The 13,362-nt window shown below is 52.3% G+C and overlaps 1 protein-coding gene across 5 annotated transcripts in view; it reads left to right on the forward strand.

Moving 5' to 3' along the window:
- The window catches only part of PBX3 (PBX homeobox 3), a 114,106-nt gene extending 111,317 nt beyond the window's left edge, over nucleotides 1–2,789 (forward strand). For all 5 annotated transcript variants that reach the window (XM_074890935.1, XM_074890936.1, XM_074890937.1 and 2 more), the window contains one exon: nucleotides 1,216–2,789. In XM_074890935.1, coding sequence (XP_074747036.1) covers nucleotides 1,216–1,308 — 93 coding nt within the window. In that variant the 3' untranslated portion in view covers nucleotides 1,309–2,789. The remainder of the gene's footprint in view (nucleotides 1–1,215) is intronic.
- Nucleotides 2,790–13,362: the final 10,573 nt, after the last annotated feature.

The raw sequence follows: 13,362 nt of genomic DNA on the forward strand, positions 1-13,362 counted from the left end.
GTCAGGATAAGAGCTCCTCTGTTTGCTGTTTTTCATCTACAAAGGAGATAATTACCGAGGCTTGTTTCTCCTCCTGTTGGAGCCATAAAGCATTTTCTTTCGTCGTGATAGATGAACCTTTTTTTTAATGTAAAACCTAGGCAGGCTGGGTGCGGGGGCTCGAGGGCTGGCTGTGACGAGGGGCGACGGCGGGGCAGGCCGGGAGGTCCCACGCGACGCCATCGCTGCCCCTGCCCCTTCCTCCCGGGAGAGCGCGCGGTGTCGCCGCAGGCTGCGGTGCCGAGCCAGGCCGCCGATGGTTGTGGTGCCGAGGCCCGTGCCGAGCACATTAGCACAGGCCAACCTTTCCCTGCCGAGGCCGGGGGCGGCGGGAGCGCGGGGCCGGGGCGGCTCTCGCGGGCTGTGTGGAGAGGCCTTCCCGTCACTTCCACTCAGCCTCCCCCAACTCACGAGCCCTGCGCCTCCCTCTTCTTGACTGACATAAAAATATGTAGCGACAAGCTGTCTGCCACAGCAGAAATTTGATCAGACATTGATTTCAGCAATTGCCTCGATCGGCCGAGACATAAGGCAAATTTGTTCCTGAGCACTGCTCCTGCTGAGGCAGGTCTGAGGCGGTGAGGGCCGGCGGCGTGCGGGGACACGGAGCGGCGTCCCAAACGGGGGCTGCGTTTAGAGATAATTGGAAAACCGATCCGAGCAGCCCCTTTCCGCCTGGCAGCCCTGACGTCTGTGCGCTGGCGAGTCGGATTGGCAGGGACCCAGGCTCCCCGGGCTCTGCCGGGTGGAGGAAGGCAATTCCGAACTCCGGGAAGCGAGGGGAGACGAGGGGGTTAAACACGGATTGCCCGGACTCGTCTTCTCAGGGGAAAAGGCCGAAGCGTCGGCTAAAGGGATGTTCTTCATTAAAGCGTGGATGGTCTTTGCAGAAATCCCCAAGTCCTAGTCGCGGCTCACGTCTGGCTGAACGGCCCCTGGTTTCGGAGCTGCCTTTCCGCCGAGGGCTCGGCGCTGCCGCAGGCCGAGCTTTCAGCATCCCTCGCGCAACACCTGCGGCTTTTGCCTTTCACAAATTCTGCAGCCAGAGGGAGTGTAGGAAAATCTCCTTCCCAGAGCATCTCCCCCCAAACCGCGGGCTTGCCAGGCTGATACTTTCAGTGTATGGTATAATTAATATGCATAATTGTATCAATTGAATTGTTTTTCCCTTTTCAGGCTAATGGAGGCTGGCAGGACGCAACTACTCCATCTTCTGTGACTTCCCCTACAGAAGGGCCGGGAAGTGTGCACTCTGATACCTCTAACTAATCTCCTAGCAACACTTTTTCCCTGAGCTGAGATGCCTTGATTAGCGCATTCAGAGTCACAGGAGAAAAAGGAAAGAGTTTTTTGTAGCCAACCACCTACAGCTTTACTGTAAAACCTTGTCTTATTAGAAAACTTGGTAAATCTGTTTTTTAAAGGTATCATAATCATTTGTATTTATACTTAAAACACACAATGTTAAAAAGCACTTTATCCAATTAGGCCAAGATTTAGCATTGTTTATAGCCCTGTAACTATTTTATCATAATTTATTATCAGCAGTTTTAACGATGTTGGTCTAACAGTTGCCAATTACTTGGCCTTAAGGGTAAAAGTACAGGACGAGCTTAACCTCAATAGCAAGAGCAGACACAAAGAAACACCTCACCTAAATTTAACTTTGTGCATATTTCCATGGAAAGTTGAAATGAATTGCAGACTTTGATTGTGTTTAATCTTTTCATATCTCTTATAGAGTTGGAATAAAAAGAGCTGTTCGGTTATTTCGGTTAACAACGGTTGTGTTTAAGAATCCTTATTCGTCACAGTTTTGTTGTGATCTATTGTCTTACAAATTAGATTGGAAACCAGGAGGATCTTTTCTTGCTAAAACTACCCGGACCCCGAGTCTCCTCTCTGTATTTCGACACCGGACGTAGGTTGTTCTTAGGAGATGAAGACACTTGCTGCTGATCTCTGTGAAAGCCAAGACCCGGGGTTTTACAGTACGAGCTAGGTGCTGCACACGCCTGCCAAGATTTGTTACCTCTTCTTGGCAGCAAACCACAAACAAACAAAGGAAAAAAGCAAAGGAAAAAAGCACCATCATATGGAGTGTTGTACATAGTGTAGCAAAAGAGTATTTATACATCTCACCAATCAAACACAGCTTTATTACCTCATGCGAACTCATACAAACCAATAGACTTTCAACATGTTCTGTAGCTTAGAGTGCTCACTTACTACCTCTGAACGATACTCACGCTGTAGTTTGTCTCTTTCTTATCTTTTGGCATCTTGTAATTAACTCTTTGTTTCCCCATGAAATGTAATGTACATTGTAATCTTTTAAAAGAATCAGGGTTGCGTTGGCAACTTTTAAAGAAGCGAAAGTGGAAACATGGGTTCTTAGGTTTAACACAAAACAGTGAAACTGTTGTAAATACTGAGAAACATTTTGAATGTTCTTCATCTTGTTACTAATCCACGCAAAAACCAACAACTAATTGTAATGCATACAGACTTCAGTATTCAGTACTGTATATTCCCCCCTGTGTAACAGGGGGCCCTTTCTTTCTCTCTTTTGTATTGTATGCGATTCTGAAACTGATTGAGTCATGAAAATAATTTGTGGCAGTGATTCTAATGTATTAAACCGTTTCGTGTTACTTTCTAACTGGATTACACCCTGGATTGAAAAGTCTTCCTCGTGGTAGTTATATGTAGTTTCAAACATGAATAAACTTTTTGCTTTCATGATCAAACGTTGACGTAATTTCTTCCTGCTCAGTTTAAGTCAGACCTAGGAGACGAGTAGGCTACCAGAAGCGCAAGCTGTCACGAAGCAGGAGCTGAGCATTTCTTTAAGTACCAGCAGGTCCTCGTGCCCTCTTGCCCGGAGGAGACTGGAAATCCTGGGAGAGGTGTGTCCTGGCAGGGAGCAGGAGCCGGAGCAGCGCCCGCGGGCGGCCCCGCCAGCCCCTGCCTCCGCTTCCACCTGCTCTGCTCGGGAGCGAAAATTCAAGTGGAGGCGAAGGAAGGGGTCAGTCCTCTAGATGAGTTTAAAATCGTCATCATATTCACTCTTAATTACCGTCTTTATTTAACATTAACTTTGGAACGACAACCTCAGCTAGCAAGTATAATGTGATTATAAAAATATTTTTCTTTATTAAAAAAACTTTTTTGGAAGGACATATATATATAAATTCTAATTTTAAATCTTTTTAATAAAGTAAAGGTCAATAACAGGTAATAGCCTATTTACCATATCTCAAGGAAATTGACTCACAGGAAATCAAATTAACGTTAATCACTTGCAGCAAATGGTCTTTGATAAATATAACTACTTACTACTTGGGTTAGTGTAGCTAGGCAGGAGGAGGGCTAGCGCTCACTACTACCAGCCCTTGCCAGGCTGGAGCCTAGGCTGGAGCCTAGGCTGGGCTGCGCTCGAGGAGCTGCCTGCCCGTCACATTTCCTTTCCAGTCGGCTCTTCAAGCCTTCAGGTGTTGTTTTGGTGGCTAAACGATTATTTGCATGATTCAATTAGCTTGTGGGTCAGCTTTTCTTATCAACAATTCTTGTATCGGGTTATTTTGTAAAATACCTTTGTTCACCTGCTCTCACCCCCAGGACTGCGGCCACCCTCTTCTCCCTCCACATCCCACGTGCCCTCGTGCACCAGTTGCTGATTCTGCTTTTGTTTATGGAGCAGACACAAATTCTCGATCAGTTTTAGAATTGAACGTTGCTTCTTTCACTACAGGTGGTGCATTTAAATAAATAAGTAAATAACTAGATGTGCATTGCAAAGCCTTCTTTATCAGTTAACGAGAGCTGGGGCAGATGGGGACCGTGACTTCCGAAGACTTCTGTGTGTGGAGGACAAAGCACTGAACGATTTGCATTTGCTAATGGAGCTCCCCAAGTCCACACGCTCCGTGTTTATGCTCCAGCTCAATGGAAACAGTATTTTAAATGTAAAGTGTGTCAGTGGAGGCGTAGGCAGCGTAATGAACACGCAGACGTCCCTCATCTTGATCACATCTCTGCTGGCCACAGGCAAGGACCTGTCACACATTGAGGAGGTTCATAGGAAGGCCATCAACAACCTTTGGGCCGCACTTGCATGCCCCGCGCCCGCTGGGCATCATTAGCGTCCTTCTTTACAGCATTAAGGCTTTGGGTCCCTTTGAATTACAAGTGCAATTTGGCCTTTCCTTACATTGGAGCACAGCCACGTGGTTACATGGCAAATAATAAACATCTTATCCTTGAGGCTTGATCACACATCAGAAAGGTTTACTGCAAGCACCAGAATTAGGATGGCGCTGTTGATGGTATTGTGTTTCACCCAGTAGCTGCACCCCGAAGGGCCGTCAGAGCCTCGCGCAGGAACAGTGACTCGTGCAAGGATCCCTCCTCCGTGCACGCACCCTGGCTGGGGTCCTCTTAGGCCTCAGCACCGTCCTGCAGCGGGGAGGAGACCCTCAGCCCTCCCGCCTGCTGCACTGCTCAGTGCCACCAGCCCGAGGCCCCGCGCCTGGGGCCGAGCTGCTGGCGCACGTGTCGCTGTGGCCGGAGCCGCCGCAGCCCCCTGCCCCCGGTGCATCGTGGTGGCAGAGGAGCGCAGCCCGCCAGCCCCGTGCCCGCGGCTCCTGCCGGCCCTGGGAGATGCCAGCCCAGAGACCCCGCTCGGAGCACAGCGGGAGTGGCTGGGGGACTTGCAGCGGGTCCCAGGAATCGCCGTCTCCTGTGCCCGCCACCGTCATCGCCGCGCTCTGCCTCCCGGGGCTGGGAGAGTGTGTCTGGAGGAGAGAGCCGCGGCGTTCCTGGTGCCCAGCTGGGCCGGCTGCCTTGGGACCAGCCCCAGCTCCCTCCAACCTGCCCGAGCACCTGGGCTGGGGGGGCCGTGGCACAGCCACTGCCCCGGGGAGCTGCCGGTGGCTGGGGTGTCCTGCCGTGGGGAGCCCCGCGGCACCCCAGAAGCACGTCTGGCATGCTGGCAGAGGCGCCTGGGTTTGTGACCTGCAGAGGTACGGGAGCAGCCCTTGCGCAGCCCCACGAGGAAAAGCAAACCGTCGTGTGCCAAGAGCGAAGCGGGTGATGATCTGCGCTCCCTGGCATTCAGACAGCAAGCTCCCGGCTCCCTGCGTGTCTGGCCTTGGATGCAACGAGGGATGCTCAGCCCAGGAAGGGAAGAGTCGGGGAGACTGTGACCTTCCAGCATGGCAAAATCCACGCCCCACGGGACTGGTTCAGTGGGGGCAGCTCTGCTGACGATGCGAACCCGGCATTAAGCGTGCTAGGCTGAGCGACGCGGTGTTATCCTGTAGCGATGCCTCTTGCAAAGACCACACGTGAGTCAGCTGTAAGATGCTGATGCCAGTATCTGTGCCATGTATTTCCAATGTGATAAAAATAACTCCGAGTAACTGAAGATGTTTTCAGTTTGTGTTAATAAAATACATCTTTTTAAAGAATGGAATTCTTCAAAGATTGGCAAATTTTATTTTATTTCATTAGCTTTAATGTCACTGCCATATGGACTGTGAAGAAAAGTGAACCATTAGATCAGAGGGACTGAGTTATCAGCGTGACACAGAAAGCACTGATACAATTGTTAAGGATAAGCCCTGGGAGTGATTTATTGCATGCATTGTATTAGCCACAGAGGAGTTATGATATGCTCCCCATTCCTGTATCATATTAGGATTTTATTAGTCTAATATGACACGGTAATATAATATATGATTAGAATTCCCATCCAGTTATCCTTCCCTTGGTGGCAGAGAGCAGGAGAAGGTTTTGTGTGCAGCAGCTTCCCGGCCATTGCGCCCACGGGAGGGAAGGGACGCCTGGGACAGCACGGCTATGAAATGGGTCTCCTGGGCTTTCCAGGCGGGACGTGGGTGCTGCTGGCCTCCTGCGGGCACCTCAGGCAGCCGATCTGCCACTGAATCTGAAATACAAAGCCGCTTGCTCCTTCCTGCAATGGGTGCCAGTGGGCTGGTGCCAGTGGGCTGGTGCCAGCGTTTAAAATCTTTGCTGACAGCCAAGCCGTAGGTGCTGGGCTGGTCCTAGTGCCCGGGAAAGCAGCTGTGACATCCCGAGCCAGCCCGGCAGACAGCCCCGCCGAGGTGTCCTGCAGCAGCGGGGAGGCCCGTCTGCCCCCAGGCTCGGCGCGGCGGGAGGAACGGTGTGCGTAGACCAGGCTGACAGGGAGCCAGTGCTGAGAGAAACGGGCGAGGCTGAGGCTGTAGGACAAGGCCAGGACGTCGTGGTGCAGCTGCCGATGCTGTGAAATGGCAGCCGCCAGGCGCCTGCCGCCCTCTCTAAGGCCACGTGCGTGACCACGCTGTGTTTAGTGCAGCCCAAGAGCCCCAGGGGCTGCCCTCATCTACACGCACGTACCCCTCTTCCCGAGGGCAGGGAGCAGCACCCGAGCTGGTGGGGAGAAGCCCTGGGCTGGCTCCGTGCCGCACCGTGCCGGTGGGCAGCACCAGCGGGCGTCCTCGGGCTGCAGGACGCTGACACGAGTGCCGTGCGCGTTCCAGGATCCCCCTGGTCCCCACATCTCTCCCTGAGTGACCCTCCCCACTGAAAACTCTACTTTCCTAACAAATCCTGAAAACAAACTTTTCTTCAAAGTTTCCCTGGTGTCCCGCCTCCGTTTGTTGCCAAATCCCCCGTTTCGCCTGTGAGCCGGCCCTGAAGCAAACGCCATTCGTAGCCTCGTTCTTGCCTCCAGCAGCAACAGCAGGAAAAAAAAAGTTCAAGCATATCAGAGTGCTACTAGGTGATAAATCCCAAAATCTATATCAAAGCCTATTTGATCATCTTCCTGTCATTGATATAATAAAAAGGATTAATTTATTGGAGACTGCCAAAACCCTCCTGTGGCAACAAATTTAAGGATCTTGTTTACACAGGCTAATTAAACCCAATTAGTTTAATTCTTATCTGCGGCTACTACCGTGGGTGCAGACGTGCTCGGGTAGGGCTGCCGTATGTGGCACACGTGGCCACGCACTGCCTACGGGAGCCCCTTTCCTGGGGCGGGTGGTGGCTCCCCTTGGGGGGGGCCAGGGACCCTCCTCCTCCTCATCCACTGCCCCGACACGCTCAGCTCCCTGGGGATGGCACCTGGGAGAGGGGGGATGCCCGGAGGGGCTCGGGGGTGCCCTTCGCCGTGGCTCCGGGCAGCTTTGCCGGGGTCCGGTCCCTGCCGGAGCGGAGGGCGCCCACCCAGCCACTCGCCCCAGCTGGGCTTCGGGCAAGCACACGGGGCTGTTGCTCGCGGTACGAGATCACCTATTAGTGCTAGCTATTAGGATAATAAAAGGCTGCATTTTTTGTGGTAAAATTCAGCATAAAGAGCACGCGTCATTAAATATGGAAATCCAGAATTTTATTAGCAATCTGCTAGATCTGAACTGACGCCAATTAAACAAAAAAGATATCATTTATAAAAAGGCAGAGTTCAAGTTGTATTAAATATGAAATGCAATTTTCTGCTGGTTGTGATTTATTACCGTTGGTACATTGTTCAAAGAAGCATGTTATATTTCAATAGAGAAATATTGTTTATTCATTAATATTTTAAAACTTGCTTATTGCTGTGTATGACTCTCCTGCAGAATGAAACTTATGATTTAAAACATGAATTAATAAACACATTTGAAAGTGTTAGACAATATCATAACCGCTCATTTTTCATTTTACTGAGAGCGTATTAAACTTTTATAATTCTGTGTGTACTATTATTTTCCAAATAAAGGTATGGACTCTAAATTACTAATTTCAGGTAAAGATGAGAGAAAGCAATAACATATGTTGGGAATCAGTCACTATGTTGTGCTAATACGGGCCCGGTACTTTTGTCGTTACATTATTCATAAATCTTCTGCTCAGCACCGCGTCCCCCTGCGAGGGTTCCCGGGTGCCCCGAGTGCTTCTCCCTCGGCAGGCAGCGAGGGCTCCGGGTCTGCCAGCACCGCGGGGATGCGGTGTGCTCTTAGTGCAGGGAAACGTTTGATAGAGGCTGACATCCTAAATGAGGCCGAAAATATTTTATACAAAACGTGATAAAGCAATAATGATCTCAGAGGCCTCAGGTTATCTTGGTTATTACCTGCGCCCACCACTTGAGTCGGCAGCGTGAAGGGGTCCAGACCCAATCCGTAGCTACCTCTGAACTCATTAGTCCTGAGTACTTTATGCAGCCTCACCTATCAGCTGCTTGATTTAAACTAACCTTTTTTGTATCTTAAAATCTCTCCTGCTGCAGCCTCGCTGTATTACCATAACAATAACCAGTATTTCAATTTTAAGAACTCATTTTTCCTCAAATAGAAAGTGCCAATCAATTTAAAGAGCAGAAGGTGCACGCTGAAGAGCCCGGCAGGGCATGTGCTCTGGGTGTCTCGCCCTCCCGCTCCGAGCCCACTTGAGCCGGGAAGCGTTTTCCGGCACGGCACCGCTCTCCTTCTCGCCGGCCACCGTGGCTCGGCTCCGCGGCACGCGCGGGTGGCGGGGATTCACCTTGCCACTGTCCATCGCGCGGGCACCGCGGCGGCTCCAGCGAGGGTCCAGGGGTTTGGGGGGGCCCGGGACGTGGAGGGAGCGTGGGGCTGTGGTGGGGGCCGGGCAGCTCGTGTGCTCTGCACCTCAGCCGGTTGGTGGGGGGCGGTGGAGAGCGGCTGTTTGCACCATGGCAGCCCCCACACCTGACAGTTAATGTAAATTAACTATTCACTTCTTCGTTGGGCAAAGCGAATCGGCAAACCTTATTACTCCAAGGCAGTCAATTAATTAAAGTTCAGCGCTTAATCAAGTTCCAGTGGTCATACACGGGGCACGGGGATCTCTCTCCCGATCACCACGCTCAGAGGTTAAATGAGAAGCACATGGAAAGGGCAGCGGGGCTGAGCCCTGCCAAGTCCGGCTGCCCCCGGCACTGGGGTCGCACTGGGAGGGGAGGGGGACCCTGCTGGGCACCGCGGGGGGTGGGAGGCATCAGTGCCAGCCCCGAGGGCCCTTCGCCACCCCAGGCCCTTGCTGGAGGGGAACACGCAGGAGGGTTCACTTGGAAACCCATTTTCCCCCCTCCACAGCTCAGCAGACAAAGAGCTGCAATAAAACTTGCTCCTGGCACAGAAGAAACGGCTGCGGGGGGGGGGGGGGGGGGCACAAAACTGGGCAGGACGGGGCTGGCGGGCACAGGCTGCCCAAGGTGGAGAAAGGAGGGGACACAGCATTGGTACTCAGGCCCCGAACAGAAAAATGTCTTTCGCATAGGCCTGACGGTGTGTTTTAGTAAATCTCAGGACCATCCATAACTGGAAAGGAGATGCTGTCCAGCGCACACGGGCAGCAGATTCAATTAGGTTTCTCTCTCCCCAGAACGTGGCACGAGAAGCAATCTCTCTTTTTTGAAGAATGTAATAACAGAGTGCAATGGAAATGCGTCAAAGAGGCTCAGAGAACAGGATCTCTGCCTTAAATCTTGAAAAGCAGTCAAGAAAAATATGTTGTTTACCTGAATTTGTTTTTCATAAGGTCTCCCAGTGGATTAATAAACTAACCTTTCGTCTGTGAACACCTGGTCCTACACGCCATCAATAATGCAAGCTTCACCTACTGCATTAATACACACTTAGTGCGGAGAGGCAAATCGCAGAAACCTAAACGAAAGTTGCCAAAAAGACTGTGCTCATGACAAAGAGGTCACCCAGGGCCTCTGCCCACCCCTGGGCTCGTCCGGCTCCAGGAACAAGTGAGCTGGATCTGGCCCCCTTGGCCCGACCTTGCGGCAGGGCTGCAGTGCCCCACTGCCCAGCGGCTCCACAGATCCGAGTTGTAAAGGACTGAAAGGACATTTTAGCTGCAAAATATATCCACAGCAAATAATTAAGGCTGGGTAACATGTTTCTTTACAAGCTCTTTCATTTGTTTTTGCAGCTTGCAGTTGGATGGCGAAACACCCCATGCTCTGCTGCTGGCCACGAGAAAGGACGGTGGAAATCAAACCCCCAGTTCAGACGCTGTGAAATGGTGGAAGCCCCCCCTCCAGGCAGGAGTGGTGGAGGGCGCCAGGGTTACCGGTGGGAGAGAGAAGAGCCCAGTTGTGTGCCGGCTGGAGATGTCTGTGCAGAGCCCAGGGCGGGTGCCCAGGCTGGCAGTCAGAGGCTGCGGGCTCCTGCTCGTGCCCCCGTTTCGGGCGATGTGCTCACTTGTTGCTGGGGTGCCAATGCCGGGCAGGGGGGGCCGACCTGACCCCCGCCGTGTCCCAGCGAGGCCCCAGGTGCCACCTCTCACCAAACAGCCCAGACGTGGCCCCGACCCGGCTGGGGCTTCCCGACCCAGGGGGCTGGAGGGGGGCTGTCCCGTGGGACCACTGCCATGGGGAGGGCCCTGCCCAGCCCCGGCACCGCCCTGCCTTTGTTGGGGTGTGTGGGGGGCCACCGAAAGAGCAAGGTGCCCCAGGAGCAGCACACCGACAGCCGCCGAGCCAGGCTGTAGGCTCGAGCCCGGCATCCCTTAATTGATTGATAGGCCAGGACTGTCAGCGCTTAAAGAGATAATTCAATTTATAAAACCCTATTAAGTAGTGAAAGATTTTTTGATTGTTGAATTGTTTCCTATGTTATGCGAGTCATTTTGGTCCCTCTCACTTGGAAATCCGCTTCCCATTTGCGAGAGGGCTGGCGACGGAGTCATTCCACACCACCGGCTGATGATGCTCAGAGCACGGGCGGGGACGTGGCAGCGAGGACGAAGGTGACGGCCCCGGCCCACGGCGTCCCAGCGACTCGGTGTCCCATGGGACTGTCCCATCGCCCTCGGCTTGGGCGCAGGCAGGGGCTCCCTCCTGGCACCCCAAACCGCGGGCGTTACCGGCTGCCAGCGGGGTGTCCCTGTGCCGGGGTACCCGCACGGCCCCGCCGCCTCGGGCCGCCCCCGGGACGCGAGGCCGGGGCGCAGGTAGGAGGCCCCTGGGTTGCCATGTGGCAGCTGAACTTTCTTTTCTATTTTCAGTGCGTGCTCTTTGTTTCCATCCACCACCCCCACACTGATGCAAACTCCCCTCTTCGGTTTGTTTCCATAGAAATCCTCAGCTGTAAATCCTTAAGTAACTTTTTTTTATTTATAGTGTGCTATTAATGTCCTTTCAAGCCGAGGACTCCAGGAAATGAAATAATAGAAAAGGCACCACTTTGAAATGCATCCAGGCATTTATTGTTAGTAAGTGAAAAAGTAACATGAGCATTTAAAGAAAATATTGGCAGATAAATTGGGTTTTAAAGAAAATATAATTGGATATAATTTCTGCTTCATTCAGTTAGATATTTATTGTTTTATTGACTTATATTCTTTTATTTATAATAAGAAGCTTAAGCTGAAATTTAATTTTGTTGATATAAATATAAGTTTCCATAGAAAATTTGGCATTTAAAAATGTTATCTAAGACATTACTGGCTTTGATAAAAGCACACAGCTTTTGCAAGGGTTTGTTTTAAATATTTCCAATCTCAGTAAATATGAAGTGGTGTATATAATCATCATTATCATAACAATTAGCATTATTCTAATTAATGGGCAGGGCTAATGGCAATGCATCCACGTGGAAAATCAGTGCTTTCTGCATATTTGAGTTCTTCCCACAGTTTTTGCTGAGATCTACAGAATTTGAGCTTCTCCTAAGGAAAAATCCAACCCCAAGCAGCGGGCTGCCCACCCTCTGTCCCTTTTGGGGCAAAGATGAGGCTTTTTCCCTGCGGTGGGCTGGGGACAGAGCTCTCATTTTCTCAGCAGCCAGCCAGGCTGGGTCGGCAGCACCGTCGCAGGCAGACGCTCTCATTAATCTTCGCGGGGAGGGTCGGCCATCAGGAGATGTCACCAGGAGGCCGCAGTGCCACCGCTGCCAGTGGGACGCGCTCCCGGATTCTCGGTGGCCGGGAGCCTGCGGTGGTGGCCCCGCGGAGCCGGTGTGTGGGTCCGGCCACGTGTGCTTGGCCCCATGAGGCCTCTGCTCTGGAAGTTACTGCTTTTAACCCAAGCAAACTCCAGACACAGGGTGTCAAGGGACCCGTGGAGCAGCTTGGAGCTGGGGGTCTCAGCTGTCGGGGGTCCCTGTTTTCTGCTGCCAGGCGGGTGACGGGGCGTCCCCGGTGCTTTCAGGCATCACCACAACTTTCCTGCAGGTCTGTAACTGCCGTGTGCCGCCGGTCCCAGCCTGGCGCGGTACGTCCCATGTCCTCTCCCCGGTGCGGTGCCCTCGCAGGGCTGGCAGCACCCAAGCAGCTCTTCCACGCAGCAAACACAGCTGTTTCCATGGCAACGGGTTTTCCAAACTCTCCTCCAGTGACGAGCTCCCCAGTTGCCCCTGGCCTGTGCGATGGGACATGGGGGGCCCCCGATCCACTTCCCAGGAGCCGTGGTGGGACGGGGACACCCGTGCTGCCCGGGGCTGCTGCCCTGGCACCGGTGCTTGGGTGCTGCTGGCCTGGCCCCTCCCGGTACCGGGGGGACTCATGGTTTGTGCTGAGCTCCCCCCATCCCCTTTGGGTCACAGCAACGTGACACCCCAGGGAACAACGGGCTGCATTTGTCCCAGGGGGTCCCAAAGCTGGCGGGAAGAGCTCAAGCCCCTTCCCCTGCCCCGCTCCCAGCCCCTCCGACGGGATGACCAGGCACCCTGACAGCATGGGGGACCTTTTCACCACGTGAGCGTGCAGTTGTTAGGACCGAGACCAGCCCAACTCGTGACAGGGATGCCGCCAAACGACCTCCAGATGGTAATGGCTTTTGGATTCAAACCAGTGCTCCAGAGGTGAAAGGCTGCCTGCTCCATTACCAACCCCCTGAGTCACCCGGTCCCCCTGAAATATGTCATGCACACTTCAAACCTTTCCGTTTTTATAGGCAGATTTAACTGCTGCACGTAACAGCTTATATCAACAACATGCGAAAAAAATGTCCTACGAAGAACAGGCCTGAAACGGTAAATATTTAACAGGTCCTTTCTGTCCTTTCCTTATATGTATTAAAATAATTAGTTTAACAAAGAGGACTTTGTTCCCCTGTGTTTGAGCCATGACGGTGTCTGGCGCAACAGTACAGCTGTAATTCAGTCTCGGGGTTTTGCTGGCATTTATACACGCTGCTTTGAGCTGCTCTCCCAGTTTATAGTGTCAGCAGAACATCTTGATTGAATTACAGCCTTGTATTCAGTTAGGAGCCACATATTATTCTAGATGCAGTTGAGTTGTAGGTATCTGTCTTTGCTTATTTGGGGAGGTAGACCCTCAGGAAAATCAGGAGACCAGACA

This window comes from Strix uralensis, chromosome 21 (assembly GCF_047716275.1).
Source record: "Strix uralensis isolate ZFMK-TIS-50842 chromosome 21, bStrUra1, whole genome shotgun sequence".
Lineage (NCBI taxonomy): Eukaryota > Metazoa > Chordata > Aves > Strigiformes > Strigidae > Strix > Strix uralensis.